Source organism: Idiotropiscis lumnitzeri, chromosome 15 (assembly GCF_059441095.1).
Source record: "Idiotropiscis lumnitzeri isolate Australia: NSW breed Sydney's pygmy pipehorse chromosome 15, RoL_Ilum_1.0, whole genome shotgun sequence".
NCBI classification, from domain to species: domain Eukaryota; kingdom Metazoa; phylum Chordata; class Actinopteri; order Syngnathiformes; family Syngnathidae; genus Idiotropiscis; species Idiotropiscis lumnitzeri.
The window spans coordinates 9,904,290-9,922,068 of NC_142405.1; the positions used below are offsets into that span (position 1 = coordinate 9,904,290).

At 41.4% G+C, this 17,779-nt stretch overlaps 3 protein-coding genes across 7 annotated transcripts; all 3 read right to left on the reverse strand.

Moving 5' to 3' along the window:
- Positions 1 to 204: 204 nt before the first annotated feature.
- On the reverse strand, positions 205 to 5,709 carry LOC148322798 (bMERB domain-containing protein 1). 2 transcript variants are annotated; one of them, XM_088317174.1, is made up of 6 exons: positions 5,527 to 5,709; positions 3,596 to 3,710; positions 2,284 to 2,357; positions 1,432 to 1,546; positions 568 to 638; positions 205 to 492 (listed from the first exon to the last, which is right to left on the reverse strand). In XM_088317174.1, exons 1-6 carry the CDS (start codon positions 5,549 to 5,551, stop codon positions 374 to 376), a joined length of 519 nt encoding a protein of 172 aa, XP_088173300.1. In that variant the 5' UTR covers positions 5,552 to 5,709; the 3' UTR covers positions 205 to 373. The 2 variants fall into 2 exon arrangements, with proteins under 2 accessions (XP_088173300.1, XP_088173299.1); XM_088317173.1 differs by having other exon boundaries at positions 3,596 to 3,713.
- A 779-nt stretch (positions 5,710 to 6,488) lies between these two features.
- Positions 6,489 to 10,492, reverse strand: mfsd6l (major facilitator superfamily domain containing 6-like). 2 transcript variants are annotated; one of them, XM_088317995.1, is made up of 2 exons: positions 10,348 to 10,492; positions 6,489 to 9,270 (listed from the first exon to the last, which is right to left on the reverse strand). In XM_088317995.1, exon 2 carries the CDS (start codon positions 9,227 to 9,229, stop codon positions 7,529 to 7,531), a length of 1,701 nt encoding a protein of 566 aa, XP_088174121.1. In that variant the 5' UTR covers positions 9,230 to 9,270; positions 10,348 to 10,492; the 3' UTR covers positions 6,489 to 7,528. The 2 variants fall into 2 exon arrangements, with proteins under 2 accessions (XP_088174121.1, XP_088174122.1); XM_088317996.1 differs by lacking the exon at positions 10,348 to 10,492 and adding an exon at positions 10,084 to 10,287.
- A 454-nt stretch (positions 10,493 to 10,946) lies between these two features.
- Positions 10,947 to 17,771, reverse strand: LOC148322800 (phosphoinositide 3-kinase regulatory subunit 5-like). Of its 3 annotated transcripts, none has more exons than XM_088317154.1 (17): positions 17,705 to 17,771; positions 17,516 to 17,628; positions 17,074 to 17,097; positions 16,926 to 16,994; positions 16,716 to 16,854; positions 16,067 to 16,136; positions 15,795 to 15,972; positions 15,542 to 15,710; positions 14,970 to 15,038; positions 14,145 to 14,893; positions 13,942 to 14,064; positions 13,449 to 13,580; positions 12,992 to 13,243; positions 12,288 to 12,381; positions 12,115 to 12,197; positions 11,917 to 12,035; positions 10,947 to 11,274 (listed from the first exon to the last, which is right to left on the reverse strand). In XM_088317154.1, exons 2-17 carry the CDS (start codon positions 17,576 to 17,578, stop codon positions 11,130 to 11,132), a joined length of 2,478 nt encoding a protein of 825 aa, XP_088173280.1. In that variant the 5' UTR covers positions 17,579 to 17,628; positions 17,705 to 17,771; the 3' UTR covers positions 10,947 to 11,129. The 3 variants fall into 3 exon arrangements, with proteins under 3 accessions (XP_088173280.1, XP_088173278.1, XP_088173279.1); XM_088317152.1 differs by having other exon boundaries at positions 17,074 to 17,174; positions 17,705 to 17,765; XM_088317153.1 differs by having other exon boundaries at positions 12,992 to 13,068; positions 13,150 to 13,243; positions 17,074 to 17,174; positions 17,516 to 17,765.
- Between the last annotated feature and the right edge of the window lie 8 nt (positions 17,772 to 17,779).

Here is a 17,779-nt window from a genome sequence, read left to right on the forward strand (position 1 = left end):
AACGCCAGCCCCAATCGCATGCTTGCAATAACAAAACAAAACATTCATATTTCCGACAAATAAGTCATGGATCATTATTTCAATTTAGTACATTATTTTTATTTTTGCACGACAATTGCAGGCCTGACAGGAAATAAAAAAATGGAAATTATTCACAGCCTTAGGCATTGTAATAGCAGTGATGATAATTTAATGATAATCATGTTACTAAAATGAAAAAAAAAATCTGCTTCCCTCCTGTGGGGCACTTAACAAGATCACATTAAAAATATGACAATTTAGATAGTTCAACAAACACTCGATGAGAAAAAGATCTTTTCATGCAAAATTCGATTTGCTCCATCCCAAAAGTGTAAGCATGCACACCGATGTATTACATGATGGAGCACGTGATCCCGCAGCAGTCTTTCAGTAGCGTTAGTCCAGTTTTGGTGAGGAATGGTGCTGATGTGTGCGGAGATTTGGACACCACCTTCCGGCCTCGCAGAGCACCTGATTCGAAAGGGAGGCATATTCCGGAAGGCTCACTTTCACCAACTTTTCAAGACAACTGGATGAGAAACTCACCTTTTGCCTCCAAAGTATTTTGTAATTTAGGCTGCAGGAAGGCTGCCATTTCTCTGTCTTCTTCTCTTTCTCTATGAAGAACAATTATTTTTTTTGAATTAAGTCGTGAAATGTAAGGATTGTGTTACATTTTGATATCAACAATGTTGAACCTTCTAAGGGAAAAAATACCAATAGTTGGAAATGTTAGGTGCCCCGCTGATCTAATCTAATCAACCTCGACATTTTAAGTTTGCCTTGCCTGACACCCTTTATTTGTGTCTTACTGCGCCCAAAAGGAACAGAATTCTGCATCTCCATTAAAAATGCTGAAATCAGCTTTACGATGTCCAGAAAGTAAACTCAATGCTTCACTCCAAAACCAACACAAAAAAAATGGAGCAACGTGGGCCAAGTCGAAAGTCCTCGTTCTAAATATTAAATGTTATATTATTTTTTATTAAATGCTATCTGATATGCATCAGGTCAAATTGGTGAACCAATATTCTGCAAAATATTTTATTTATTTATAATTACTAATATAGGAATAGCAGTGTACACCGCAAAGATCCAATGAATTTCAAACTCACAGGCATCCTGAGTCATCCAAATAGAATTGAAAACGATTTGACGGCGTTGCGTACTTCTCGGAAAGCAATAATAGAAGTAATCAAGTGAATAGCAGAGGGACTACATGTGTCAAAACTATTACATAGTCATGGGAAATTTGTTGGGAAAACAAACTCAAGTGGAAGGCCAAGGAAAATAGCTTCGAAGAGTTTCAACACATGGCTCAGTTTTTTTTCTTTTCCATCAACAAACAAGGGGCTGAAGATTTAGTGGCTTAACCAGTATGCAGCGGATGCACCATGTAAATGCGCTCACCTGAGCCGCTCAAATTCCACATCATCTACGAGGAAGTCTCGGGTCTCCACCAGCTTGCTGATCTGCTGCAGCAGCTCCTCCTCCTTCGTCCGATCCTCCTTGGACTTGTCTTGGTCTGTTTAAATGTAATACATGACGTACATCCCACGTCATTTTCATGTTTTTTTTTTTTTTTTTTTTAACTATTTCGGTCTAATTCTCGTTAAAATCTAGTGTAATTCCACTGGTGATGACTAGAAAATGGAAGATTTATTTGCAGTAGTTTGAGATGCTGTATATTTGTAGGATGAAAAAAGAAAAATATTGAATTGCTGTAATCCTGCTTTTTACGCCGACAGGAAGCAACTGCTATAGGTACATACACATCCTCAAGCATGATTAATAATGTATATTTTCAAGATGATAAGATAAAGTTTGTTAGCTTGGAAACAGGATGTGGGAGATTGGCACAATAATCAAACACAAATGCCATAGAAACAACAAAAATCTCGTGTACATCCACAGCTTTCTTCTTTGCATTGGGGATGATTACGAATAGATTCAGACTATCTAGTTATTTATTTTTCATACACTCACTTTAAACTGTGGTCTGTACTGATCTTTTTAGTTGCCACAGCAACCTTTCTCATGGCTCTAGATGTCATACAAACTTAATGGTGGGTGGAGGGGGGTGTATCATCATTAGTCAGTGCATATAAAAAAATAAAGAAGAATTAGCCTTGAAAATTCTTTCAGCTGAGTTTCAGTGCACGCAGATCCTACAGAGGTCATCACTGATGTGTTAAGAGTATTGTTGATATGTCCATAATAGTGTGTTTCACAACAGCAGAAGCGACTGCTGTTTGAATGTACCTGGGATTGAAACCAGTTTCTGCAGCTCTCTCTTCAGCCTTGTGATTTCATTACACAACTGAATGTCATCCATCCTGTGTGGGGACAAAACACTTTCAATTATAAAATGTGAACTTCTAAACAGTGTTAACAAAAATCAAACTGATTCTGTATGTCTGAAACAGTCATTTGGTGGTTTCTGAATTGATGGGAAAGAGAAACATGATGCAGAGTCTCTTTATTTCACTATTACTCAGCAGGATCAGTCTTATTACACTGTCATTCCTGAGTGTGATATGTTAAAATCACCTCACGTAAGTGTTGGGAAGATGCTACTGGTGCAAACTTTTTCATTGGCGGGCCACAGTGGGTTCTAAAATTTGACAGAGGGGCCGGCCCATAAGCAGATGGATGGAGTGTTTTGGTAACCTCACCTCATCGGAGAAAAAAAAAATACATTTAATATTAAATCAAAGTGAACAATAGCATTACAACAATATATATGTCTTTGAAAAACCACAGTATTTAGAAAATAAAACATAAACAAGGTTTATTTATTGATTTTTTTTTCAAGTTTGGCGGGCCGGATTAAAACGTTTAACAGGCCGCATGTGGCCCCCGGGCCGTAGTTTGCCCACGCCTGATTTAAAAGGTACAACCGACAGTTGCATTGCAGTAACAAAGCAATTTCCTGAAATGAATAAAAACGCACTATTGCTCCGTTATTAGATCTCATTTCACTGTCTGTCACACAGTGGTTTTCAGTCTTTACCTGTGGCCATCTGCTTTTGTACAGTATATGCACACACAATGCTGGGAAGGAGACAAAGGGACAGGAAGGACAGAAATAGAAACTCTGGACTTGGATTGTGGTGTATTTTTGTGTGTATGTTTCCCCACTCCCATTAAGTTGGATATCGAGTGTTCTTTTAGTCATAGCTGCTTGCTACTATAATATTGTGATGCTAATTTGCACAATAATGGCAAAATGTTCATGAAAGAAGTTTTTTTTAAAAGTGGATTATTCTGTCCTATTTCAGTCAATCTCTTGTTGCAATCCTGTAAAATAAAGTTGGCTAAGTCACATCATTAACAACCGTCTGAAAGTTGGTGCACCGGATCACACATTTCCCAACATGACACACATGGCTGCTTCCTCTGACATGGAGGAGCATCTTTCGGTTCTCCTGAGGGACTAACACCTCACTTGAGTTGAGTTTCAGTGCTGCACTACTGCATGGGGCTCACTCTCAAAACGGGAATGTGACATAAATAGTTTATTACTCGCTTACTTGATTTTTGTTTATTGATAATAATATAAGATATGTCTTACATGTATCTCAGCTCTGATTCTCGTCGCACAAGGACGTTTCGCAGTCGCTCAATTTTGAATAGCTCGCCTTCGATGTCCTCGAGCGTGACCGAGGAATCCGCCATGGAGATGACATCTTCTGATGAAAGAAACAAAACGATCACATACATTTCTTACATTCATCTCGACTAAAACAGAAGTGTCTCATTGTTACAGCATAAAGTCCATCGTACCTCAGCCTACTGTGATAAGATGGCGACCAGTCCCGGGGGATACTGAGCCTCACGCCCAAACTTCCCAGTCAAACATGTTAAGAATTGGATGGAAGATTTAGTGGAGAACTGTCCTTTCTCATGGATGTGAATTCCCGCCTCAAATACTGCACTAAGTAGGTAGATTTTTCAACAAATATTGCCACGAGTTTGAGCCCACTGGTGTCGCCCAAGCGTCGCATGCATTTGGCTGTTCGTCTTCTCTAGCTGGAGAAATTGTAAATTTCTTTTTACATTTAACACGTGAGCAGGCACTCAAGAGACCCAACTATTTGTAAACACCCCATTCAAAAGTCCATTTTCTATTTAAAGGCAGAAATGAACTGTAATCATGTTTGTGATGAAACACCTGTGTTTATGCTGCACTGTCCACTAATTACAATACTGCTGCAAGCTGTTTAGTCAATTAGCTTGTTGTAGCATGAAAATTGCTATCCTGCCTGGACGAGAATACAGGCATTATAATAGCTAAACTCCAACCAATTTTCTATCGCACGTTTCCAATATAGTATCCCAACTTTGAGCGGAGTACACCATAGGCAAGGCGCATGAAAACAAGCCAACAGTCATTTGTGCACTTATGGACAATTTTAGTTCAAGGCTAATTAAGTGACAATATGTGATAAGAGAATATTTAAAAAAAAAAAAAGAGTCTATGCATTTATTCTCCAGGTTTTGGGTCACATGTTAATTGCAGCCATAATTTCAGCGTCACTGAATAACTGCACCAGCCACCCCCCCACCCCCCACCACAACATCCTCCTACTCGTTTACTGCTCACCAATGGCGATGAATCACCCAGTAGAGCCGAGATTTACTTTAAACTACCTGAGCTTGGCTGAAAGGACATTTACACTCTCACACAGTGAGTCACTGTTGATGCCACAGCTACAACCCACCCGACATTCATGTGGTGTTTCTGCAACTTAATTCATTTAATTGACAAAAAAAAAAAAAAAAAATCAGCATGGGAATTGGCCGACTAAAGTAACGTGGATTGACTCCTTCTGTTTCTATTATTCCTCTCCAATGACTCACCCATCCGTCTCCAACTTTGCCCTGCTGTCATTTGCCCAGCCTGTCAATTTTAATCATTTTCATCCACAGCTGGTGACTGTTGATATTTCCCACCACTTCTCAAATGCATGTGGGTTATCTGGATGGAAAATGTCACTTTGCATGCATGTGTTATTTTACAAAAAAAGTGATAATATATTATTCCAATACGTATTACATTATTATAACAGGATGTATGCAAATAGCTGATTCTGGACAAGGGATGCCATCTAGGAAAAGTATGTTGTCTTTTTTTAAACATCACATCTGGCTATAGTACATAAATGTCAACAGAAAAATATATATATCAATGTACTGTAGCGTGTTAAGCCAAAATATGTGTAGCCAGGTGCAATGCCTATAGTAGGTTTGAGAGTAAAATAAATCATAATTATGGGCCCTCTATGTGGTTTACAGAACAAACAAACAATCATAAACATGCCGCACATCGTGACTTTCAAAGCCAATTGACTTATTTTAGCCAGGAAAAAGTCATGCACTGAATAAAATATCTGCAAAAAAGACTTAAGAACCTGCATGGGTTGTGATGTGCACTCCAAATTACGTATAAAAAATATTTACTTTCGACCATAACACACAAAGCATGCATTAAAAACAGATCACCTGATTTTTCGTTTGCTTCATCCATTTGCACCTGGTCCAAAAGCCGTCCTCTTCTTCAGAGGATGTTTGTTATTCCATGTTCCTCACCAATACTCCCCGTCAGCAATCCAAATCAGCCCAAGATCCAATGAGGCACTCACGAGTGGGAATATGGGGAGAGCTGCTCGTGGATGCTGAACACACTCCGACACTGAAGGGAACTGAGATGACCACGGGCTGCACATCACCACTCGGAGGCGCCGCCTAGCGACACTTGCATGCAATGACAGGCCACCAGGGGGAAATGTGTAACATTTTCTTTTACATAATGGCTATAAATTACAACAAATGTTAAAATCCATATTGCACATGGTTTTACCTGAAACACCTGAAAAATGTAAAAGCATTTTCAATTCAGTGTCAAAAATATGTTAAGGGATGCATATTGTCATCGCTCATTAAAAAATGTTAAAAGTATTAATACGTGCTGATTGCTAAGATGTTCTGAAATGGTGAAACTTGTTTGAACAGGGGTGTGTAGACTTCCAATATGGCTTATATGTTCATTATATTCGTTCACGTTCCTGTCTGCAGTTCTCATGTTTTGCAACAGAATTTTTTTTTACAAGTCAAAGATGGCTGTTTCATGCGTGAGTTTGACAGATAAAAACCATAAAATAATTAAATACAGACATAATTATATATATATATACATATGATCAATTGTAATTTAATAAATGACGCATTGATTTAATTCCATATTTAATTAACAAATGAAACATTTATTTAATGGCACTTATTTAATGGTGCATTTATTTTTTTAATTCCATATTTAATAAATTAATGAAACAATTGATTAATTACACATTTAATTAACCATTTCATGGTGTATTTATTCATTTAATTTTGCCGCTTTCAGTCCTCCATATGATCTCAACGTGAACATGCATTCAATACAGCATGCCAACAGGTTGCACGCCATATGTTCAGTAAGAGAGGCCTGCATCTGTTGACCGTGGGGACGTGCCACTGTATATTGATATCTTTGCAGTGTTCATTCATAGCGACACAAAAGCAAAGGGGAAAAGATTTGTTTTTGAACAAAATGATTTTCTGTTTAACACAAATACTGTACAGACCTTTCAAAAATAATACACATCAAGAAATGCAAACTCACTCCAACTTTACCCACAGTTAAACAGATTAGGTGTCAAGTGGGTGTGACAGAACAGAACACCACAGTCATTGAACCTCGCCTTCTGCACACGTCTTATATTTGCATTGAACCGAACGGATTCACAATTGAGCCTTTTTCGCCTTTGGTACTGTCCTCTTAGGTTGTTTGCGTAAGGGTGAACGACGTGTAAATTTAGGCATTAACAACAGTTGAGGCCTCCACTCGATAAAATAACAGACAATGCAAGGGAGGAAAAAATGACTGAAGGTCTGAATATTTTTAGTAACGATCTCGGTATAAAGACTATAATTAAGCCATTCATCTTAGTGGCTTTTGCATTTGCAGTAATTAGCCGATTTTTGGGGGTTACCTTCTCCTCGCTTATTTACTGAAAAATTCTGTCCGGTTAGGTAAACTTATGAGCACTATGGCACAGGCAATTAAAAACTTTTTTATTTTTTTTTCTTCAATTACTCGCGGATTCTTTCAGATCACAGCGGAGCTCGCTCCTTATTTTGGCAAATAGCGTGGATTCACTCCATCTTTTCTGTAACAGAGAGCCAATGTGGGCTGGTCTGGGCTTAATTCTTTTGTCCAAACTGAGTGACATTGTTCGGTATTGTTCGTTTTCTTCAAGTGTTTGGGAATCATTCATTATCTCTGGTCACACAGCAAGGGTCTTCAATTCCTCTCTGCTTGTTGCAACACACCTGATTCAAATGATCAGGATTGTTATCCAGCTTATGTACGCTTTGTTGATTGTCTAATCGTTGGAATCAGACGTGTTGCAGCAGGGAGAGATAGAAAACAGGCAGGGTAACGGACCTCTGGGAAAAGGATTGAAGATTAGCGGTTTTGTGTCTTTGCATAATTGTTATTGCTGCTGTCATCTTCCATGGCTTTATCAAGCCAGTCTCTTTCTTCCTCCGACTCAGAGTCACTGGCCTCACTAATGTCTGCGGCCAAAAGACGAGAATAGTTGATCCTGTACTGGTGGGGGGCATTCCACTGGAACAGAGGCAAACATATACACCACAGCATCAAAGTCACAGCCACCCCTCTGAAAAGCCACTCCAGCCCACACCAGCGGACCACGAACCCTCCAGCAAAACTTCCTAGTGCACTCCCCAAGTCTAAAGATACAATATTGTAGACCCTCCTTATGCTCCTCTCTGTTCCTGGCGTGGCGACATCGTCGCTCTGCACCTTCACGGCCCACCAGAAGGCTCCATGGCTGAAACAGCTCATAACCTGAGCAGGCAGCACAGCCCACGGTCCCCACAGGAACGAGTAATACAAACACTGAGATCCGAGAGTAGCTGCCCCCAGCGCGAGGACCCTTCCTGAGCTGAGCAGTCGAGTCAGCCGGACAGCCATCAGAGGGAAGGTGGCCTGTGAGAGTGACGCAAGGCTGAGAGCCACCCCCATGTGCAGTTCGGTGCTGCCGTGATCCTCCATTTGCCACAAGAGGAAGTTGTCCGTGGCAGATCGCGTCACCCCCACCAGCAGGGCGGTGACGGCACAGAGCACCGCGCGCTGGGAGCCGCGTACCAGCTGAATGGCCTTGAGCAGCCGGTTGACCTTGCCATGCTGCCTGTTCAGGTAAATAGGGAGGAAGGCCGCAACGAGCAAAGACACCACCGACACGCCGGCGTAGCAGAAGAAGTGCACGGCACTCTTGGAGGTGCGTCCGATGATGAAACAGTTTAACCGGCTGACCAGCAGCCCCACTCCTCCGACGCCACATGCGGCTCCAAGTAATGGCCACACCCCGTTACTGCTGTACCGGTCTGAAGCGTCGGCGAAATCCAGATAATCGTACAGGCCGTCGTCTACTGTCCACTCAAGAGGGGCTGCCACCAGCTCCCATACTGACACTGTGATAAGTATCAAGAAGAAGAGTTGGTGTTGCACGTCCATCACCTTCAGGCTGGATAGAAAATCCAATTGACCTTTCTCTTGATGTTCCTCTGTCTCCCGTTTGCGTTGTGACGACTTCTTCCTCACCATGGCGAGGGTCGTTGCATGGAAATCAACAGAACTTTTGTTCTTTGGCTCTGATGTACTGTTTGTTCTTAACAGAGGAAGCTGTGAAGTTCTGCTTACTGCAACAGATGTTCCGTTAGCAGCAGAGGTGATAGTAGACCAGGAGGGAGGAGCTGTGCTGACTTTTGGGTGAGATTCTATGGAGGACGAAGTGCTTCTCAAATTTGACCCATTGCAGGTGTTGATGTGTGTTTGCGGATCTACAGGCGGAAAAAGAAGCATGACCAGCGCGACTAAGGCTGAACACACCACAGAGCCGTGAATCACCACTCGCCTTTTGTTGTACAGCTTGGCGAGCACACTGGCCAGGGGCCGCCACACCAGTGATATGAGGTGCTTGGTGCCCATGACGATGCCAGTCATCTCAGGAGCAAGGCCCAGCTGTCTGAAGTACAGTGTGAGGAAGGGGAGCAAGCATGATTTGGCGCAGGAGTACAGGAAGTGAAAGGCTCTCGCCAGAGCGAGAGTCTGCTTGACATTGATCTGCTTGGTTTTCTTCATGGTGGACTTCCTGAGTGCTTGATTGGCTTCACATGGAGCAACTAAGGGACACACAGTCAGTGCTATGTGTGAGAAAACAAGCAGCCAAAAGCAAAACAAGCAATGCAATTTCATAACAGAATATTTTGTTCATCATCCACAAAACTGCATATATTGAGGAAAATACTACTATACCTCACAAAAACAATACATTTTGACATTTTTAGGCATATTATTTTCAAGTATTAAGAGCAAAAAGCATTTGTCAACTAAATTATATAGAATGAAAATAAATTGACTTCATAAATTGAGTACTGGTAAGTACTTACTGGTGCGTCTCAATAAATACAATATTATGGGGGAAAACTTGGCACTATTTATTTCAGAAATTAAATTCAAAAGTGACATTATTTAGATTCACAAGCATGGCTGTTTTTGTAAAATTCTTATGACTTACAGCTAATGAAAACCCCCAAATCTAAAAAAATCAGATGCAGTACTACAAAAACAATTAAAATATTACGTATAAAAAATGAGGTATAAACCTTCTGAAAAGTATTTTCCTACGTATTTAATGCATCTGTAGAAGTTCTTCTCTATATCAGCTTCCCATTTTGAATTAAAATACGGAAATAAATTTCATTGGCCGGCATAGAGTAACACATTGATAAATTTCCGCGTATTTATAACAAACGTATGAAAAGAGTGAAACTATGCAACCAGCTGGCAAGTGTACCTTAAAGTTCGAAGCATTATGTAATGCAACCTCAAATGTCAAGTTGAATTTAATACCTCTCCGACGGTGTCAATCAAAAACCATTATCTCCGTAACCAGAATGGTTGACATTTTAAAACATTTCGTGTACTAAGTGTACCTGATGAAGTGTCCGTCGAGTGCGCATGCAATACACATATCACCCAAAGGCTTATGTTACAAAATCTAAAGTTACGGCTTGAAAATAAAACAAGTCGCTGAAGCGAGGAATCATTTGGTGCTGTTTTAAAACAACAAGGAACTTGTCAGTCACTAACACCTGCCAAGCTGGACGCACCAGTTCGCTCATGGAGACGTGGAGGTACACGTCCACGTCACATTACCCCGCTACCTTCGCTTGATAAAATAAAACATTAATGAGTACCTTTTTTTTTTATCTCTTCCCTGCCGCACTGCTTAAATCGTTGCACTGTCCATTTTCCATCACGAAGTGCAGCATTTCGACCATCATTTTATGCCTCCACCTGTTTCCAGATTGCTCAAACTCTTTTTCGGCACCGCATACAGTACACCTGGACATTTTTTTTGTAAGACTGTAGCGACCCCTTCCGACGCGGATGGCAAAGAGCAAATGTTTGTTCCACTTCAGGGATATTTCGTATTATGTAGCATCCACAAACATGTCGTTGCCAGAGACAACGTGTCACCATATCTTTAAAAAAATACATTCATGAAGGTTTACATGTACAAACTGTTTTAGACGTTTTTACATATGTATATGCGAATACACACTTTATCCGGCCATTTTGTATGCTGCTTAATCTGCTGTGTGAAGTCAAGTACGTACTACAATATCAATATCAGTGTTGGATAAACAATACCTGAGATACCTTAATTACATTGAAAAATAATTTCATTGTGTGTGTGAGACAAACTTTGCAAGACACAATGTAATAAGCATCTTAGAAAAGATGTACTTCTAATGTTAAAAAACAGCTTTTTTTTTAAATACAGCACTTAAAATACTTTTACTAGAGTATATTTAGAACTTTTTGGATTTAGAAAATCTCAGAATGACAAAAATAACAACAAAATAAGATTTCACATTCTTCCACTCACACAGAATTGTGACTTTAAGGGACAAAATGAACCTGAACTGTGTAATATTGGCCTTCCCCCCCCCCTTTTTTTCCAGTCAGGATGTTTTCAGGCATGCGAGGCAGAGAAAGAGATGAAGGGAAGGCAAAGCATGGAGCAGTAAGATGGATGCAGAGGCTGGACTTGGCCTGGTGAAGGTTTGTATTTCCAGTCTGAACTGCTTCCGGGTTTACAGCACAAAGACACCTCAAGCCTAAGGATAAAGACACAAATTCATTGTCATGTAAAGTGTAAAGAAGGCTCAAATAGCTAAGAGGGCGGAGCTTGCCTGAACACAGACAACTCCTTGTCATAATGTTAGTAATTCTAATTTAGTAAAAACAAATTAAAAACACCCATCCATTTTCTAAAGCTCTTGTCCTCATTCGGTTGCAACTGAATTTGGGATAGAGGCGGGTGCACCTTACACTGGCCGCTGACCAACTGCAGTTTTCGAGAAATAAAAAAATCAAATGCAATACTTTTAATTCACATATTCATTAAAACTTTTATAGGTCACTTATTAAAATTCAGTAACTGTTTCTAGGGACCAAGCCTTGCTGTGGCAGGCAAAAATTAGTGAGTAAGAGTAAGTAAGAGTAATTGATGCCCCCAGTAATGTAAAGAAAGGCCTATATATGTGCTACAAAATTATGGCAAAGCACTATTTTTGTCTAAAAGTAACTCCTCAACACAGTTCAACATAGTACTTGACACTAAGATGCTACAAGTTGGCGGCTAAGCACTATTGTGTCTACTTTTATTGTTTTGGCCTCAACATGAAAATAGTAAAAAGGTGATTTTTTTTCCCCCTCAGCAAATGCCGGGTTCACTGTACTATACTGCATTGTACTACCTGGTGACACTTTGCAGGAACTTCCTCTCATCTTGATCCAGACACAAGGCAAAAGTTGTCCCAGCTTTCCCACTGCTGACCTCAACTCTGTTGACGTTCACCTCTGTTTTAGAGGAATGCTACCAGACAGACGTCAATGAGATGAGTTAGCAATAAAATGACACGTGTTATTTTCAATGTAAAAGATTAAACACTGACCTGGCTGTTGTTCTTTTTAGACTTGGGGCAGTGTTTCTTTGGGACTCCCATCACTGACAGCCACAAGCTTTCAGTTCTCGACTCTGGATAGACACGATTCAAATGCACTTCAGTATGTTACAGCATTAAAAATAAATGTTTAAAAAAAAAATGATGAGATTAATGCAGCACACCTAAATGTTCAGCTTTGACGGCGGGTTTGTGAATACTGACGGATGTGCAAAGCATTTCCGCTTGGGTCCTTTGACTCCTCCCACTGCAGGCCACCTGCAACCACCAAAGGACTGAGCAGGTTGAACAATTTGCTGTTCAATATTTGAATCTGTCTTTCTGTTACGCCCCCTCCCAGCAAGATGAAAACAATTCGCGACCCCACCCCACCACCCACTCTCCGCGGCAACTATAAATAAAAGCATTTTCGTTGCAAAACAAACCTACACTTTAGAGTTAATACTGGGCAATGAGAGCGCCACTGCCAACTACTGGAGTGGATGTGCAATTACACTTTATTGTAGTACGGCGGAAAAAAAGCATGTACCCCAGGGTCACACGCGCCCCCCTCATCAGCATCACACTGAGGCCCCCCAGGGTCACCCGCCCCACTATTTGAGAAGCACCAGCACAAGTAGCCTAAGAATTGAAAAAAAAATGCACACTTTTCACCCTCATCATTTTTTTTTAAGAATTGCTGTTTTGAAAGTGCTGTCCTGTTTCACGCAAACGAGCCAATGCTCATTCCACCCCTGGAACGACTTGCTTACAAAACAGGCAGCTGATAGAAAATTTTGTTGAGCAATTTCACACGTCCACCCAGTAGGCACATCACTATTTGCATATAAACCGTTAAAATACTCCCCAATTTGCTCCATTTTAGCACCTTGTTATAGGCAACACTTAGAGTTAAGGGGACGGCCTCGCTCTCGTCATCAATTCCAAACCTCTTGCTGGCAGCACCTGTGAGAATATTAGAAAACGTGCGTATCTGCTCTGTTTGACAAGAGGATGTCTGCTTGTGGACGTCGCGGTGTGACTCACCCATGGTCTTGATTGCTCTGGTTGCAGCCGTGTGTCCGAGCACTACAGAATGAATAAATACTTCACTTCTCTTCTCTCCGCCAGCCAGGGTCAGCTGTGCGGACGAAATTCAATTAGAAAAACCCACTTTCCTCACTGATGAATCGCTGAATTCATTCAATTTCAGCATTTTACGCTACTATTTTGGATAATTATGTCAGAGCCGAGATTCAAATCTAGACTTGCTAAGCTCTGCGATGCCCACATCTCAATACTTTTACAACTACTGAGCTGTCCTGCATGCGTCATTTTCTACTAACCTCTGCCCGGTAAAGCTGCACCAGGACAGGTTGGTCTGCATATCTACAGTAATAAAGAACCAAGTCAGCCATCAAGGGAAGAGCCATCTCGCTGCCGTTGTTCTCCGAGATACTTTCTTCCTTCCATGCAGGCTGCACCACAGGAAACACATCATTTGACTTAAAAAAAAAATATATATATTCTAGTTATGCACACGGAGTCCACTTGAAAAACACAATTTTTTTATTCATCCTCATAAAAGGTAGGAGGTTGTAATGAGCTTCATTATGACTTTTACAACAGGTTGTTGGTTGCAGTTCTGTATGCAAAGTCATTTCGGGCAAACAATAACGCAAAGGAATGAAGAAAATGTCTACTGACAAGAAGACTGTGTTCCTGGTTATTTGTGAAGGTGTACAAATTGGTGTTGTTAAATTTTCTCTCGGGGCCATGTCGGGTATCGTAGTGTGATTGAATGAAGCAGTCTGTGGTTACGGTTTCAATGCCATTTACCTGACAAAGGACATCTGAGGAGAGTCTGAGCAGACTGTGGACACTTCGATCATACCAGGGATCCATCATTCCCAACATCTGGGCTAAATCTGTGGTGCTGTCATCTCGGGAAATACAATTAGGCTGCCAACAAGATGTGAGGGAGATTAAGAAAAACTGAAAGCCCCGGGAACAAAGAAGAAGTTGTTTACAGGTGATCTCACCGCCGCTTTAGTTGAATGTCCTTTTTCAACTGACGATTGTCTTTCTCTCGGGTTTCTCGTAAATGTCCTTCTGGAGGGAACAAAGTAAAACTGCAACTTGCACATCTTGGTGAGTCGGGGACACTTGGCCTCTTTCTGCTGCAGGTCACTGTAAGCCCTCGCCAGTCGTCCGGCTTCTCTATCCCGACCGAACACGATCACTCGCACCAGAGTTGTCGCCTGTGGCGCGTCGTTTTCATTGCAGCTCAGGATGGGCCTTCTGCGGATGCAAAGATGCTTCTGGGGGGAAAAAGGCTCTTCACCGGTGACAGGACAGGACACAGCGTGTAAAAGTTCATCTCGGTTCAACTGAGATTGTTTGAGTTGTGTCCCAAGACTGCGTGGGTTCTTGAAAAACAACGAGAAGTGCTCCAGGCCTAAGAGGCTTTTGGATTTTTTCTTGGGTTTCTTCCGATGCTTCGACTGATTCTTTTGTCGTTCAGCTGTGTCCTCACATCCTACGGCTTCAGTGATGTCACTTTCTACAAACGGCGTGCCACATGTGGATACAAAGCAGGCGGAAGAGGGAGAGTCGCCATTCAACAAGGATGCCTCGGAGATCGGATCGTGGTCCAAGCCTACATCTGCCTCGCTTCTCTGTCTGACTTCCAACTTCGCATCAAGGTCAGTACTATCATGCTCATCTCTTTTACGACACGCCGAAGGGGAATCCAGGTAGCTTTCTCTCGTGAGAATTTTATTGAGAAAATCTGGAATATGACAACCAGAGTTACTTGAGTTTAGATATCAGTTAAGGTTTGAGTGGAGCTGCTCAAAAAGTATCACCAAAGTTGTCGTTTTCCCAGTAGCTGGTGTGACATTTGGGAAAAGGCAGCATGAAGGTCTCAGCGAGGCCTAATGAGACAGAAAAGATGATGAGATTGAGTTGCAGTCAGCTTTGAGGTCAGTCTTGGCAGGCAGGTCGAAAAAAAAAAAAAAACTCCAGTTTTATTCAGTTCGCAACTTCTTGGAAAGTTTACAGACAATTAAAAATCTAAAATATATGATACTGCATGCATAGCTGCGTGTAAACGGCGTTATTTTCAAATAAATCATTCTCATGACTTTGCTGCTGCAAATATGGAATCCACAGATTTGTCTTTGTTATTCCTTGGCTTGCTGCCTAGAATTTCCCCGCTGCATTGTCATTACCTTAAATAATAAAAACAATTCATTTGGATGGTACCCTGGCTTGTAATATGGAGAGTGGTCCTGTCATCGCCATGGCAACTATGATTCACCTAACTTAGTGGTCAATAGACTGCATTAGTGGAATAGATTGGCTACTTGTCCATTTGCGCTTGAGCACAATGCAGTATAACCCATTTGCCGCCATTCTGCTTTGATGAATGTCTTACCAGTATCCAAGTCATCATCTCCCGCTGCGGGAATCAGGTTTTGTCTGAGCCGATCGAGAGTTTGCACAAGACTCTCTCTGGCAGTGTTGAGATCTGGCGTGGTGGCTGCCGTCTCCATGCAGCAAGTTACTGTCTCCAGCAGCGTCTCCAGCTCAACAGGCTGTTTTGCCTATCGACATATTGGGATGTTGCTTTGAATAAATAAACACCCAGAAACCCAGACTTCCGAAGATAAATAGAAGCTCGCTGCCACCTGCAAGGCATCACGGAGTCCCTGCAGGTGGATTTGGGTGCCCAGAGCAGCCTGGAAGCTGTGCAAAATGAGGCTGATGGTGATGTCTCGTTTGGATTGATGGCTTGCACTCAGCTGCTTGGAAACTGATTGGACCTCAGGGGGAATGTCTTCATCTGGACTCACTAAAAGTACGATCCTGATAAAAACACACACCCGTATACGCAAAGAAGACAATCATCGCTTTATTCTACAGATGCACATTAAATCGTCATGCGATAAATTGAGCTTACATAGTTTTAGTGTGTTGGTTCTCGGTGGGAATGCCATGCTCTGTCTTCACCAGTCTTTGAAATGAGATGCCTGAATCAAAAGTAGATTCATTGTTTCTCTGCGAATACATCAGCACACTGGCAGAACAAGTAGGGTACACTAGAGCAACTATGTCTTCATAGTAACAATTTTTTATTACATTTTTGTCCACTAGTAGAAGGACAAAGTTTCACTCGTGAGGCAAAGCTGTGCACTAGTTGTCATCTGTATGATACTTGTATTACTAAATGCATTATACAATTCCAATAGTTAACCAGAATAGAACTACATTGTAAAAGTTTACCGATGTGTTTTTTACAGAGCCAGCAGCCAACTAGTGCACAGTTTTACCTCACTAATAACTTTAAAAGTTGTTTTTTCCACGCCTGTACTTTCTTCATCTGGCTTTTTTTTCTCTGGCAATGTCAATGACAAATGGTCCTATGCTGCCTCTCATAGGTCACTTTTGGTACTACAACTGACTTCTAAATCCTCAGTTTATGGTAATTTCATATTTTTACATAAATTGGAGTACATCATCGTATTACTAACCTATGCAAAATATTTGCATGCAAGTCATTCAGTGGACTGGAGGATGTTAAAAATCATTTTGCACATCTTGGCTTTTACCTGGTGCTCTGAGCTCATTATAGATGATATTCAGCAGGTGCTGACAGGCGGTGCAGTAAGGATCTGGCCACGACAGGAACTGGTGGAAAAGCAGATACGCTTCCAACAGCACATTACAATCAGGGTGCAGGTAAGGAGTCTGGGGGGTGGGACATGATTATATTAGCCTGTGTTAACTACACAGAAATAATTTGAATTTCAGTCACTCACTTTTAAAAGTGTTGAGGAAAAAAGGAGCGTAATCGGCACCACCAGTTCATACTGACATTGCACAAGTACCTGCAGATGATAGAAAGTTAAAAATGCTGGCATCCCTCTTATTACGCCGAGCAAGGTGGAGAGGGTGTTTAATTTTCACCTCCTTTGTTTTCTTCAGAATCGTCTGCAGAAGGAAGGGGAAGTTGTGAGGATCTCTCATCACCAGTTCCTCCAAACACCAGCGGTTCATGCACAGTCCAGCTGATCAGACAGACGAAAGCATGCAAGCAACTTATTTCTCTTTTTTTTGAGGGGGGGTTTCACAATGATGACGGGTGATGATCATGTCTGTTTTTGTGTGCCATCCGTTTTCTATTTGTAAAAGTGAGTTTACTTCTTGAAGTCTTCAAGACTCATCAGTGGTTGGCTAACGGGTTTCACACACACTAATATTGTTGCTGTCGTTTCTGTCTTCACCGTGCCCCCAAAACAAAGGTCACGGAGTTCAGTTTTTCTTTTCACCAATATGATTTCACACCACTTTCAAATGTCTACTTTATATTTATTTTCGAGGCAATGCATTTTTTGCTGTTCGTTCTTACCGTTCCAGAGTTGCTTGTCAGGAGTGTTGAATTCAAGGTCACAGAGGCAGCGTTCAAGAACATGCTGTAGACGATCCTCCGTGCATGAGTTTTGTTCCATCGTCTCGAGTTGCCTTCAAAGCAGCAAGGAAATTTAAAACAAATAATTTTCGCAGCGCATTAACTGATCCCTCGTGAAATAAAATTCACTTTAAAGAAACAGATTCAGAACAATAAATGTCCAGTACATGCGATGCATCCTCCCACTTCCTACTCAGTCTGCAC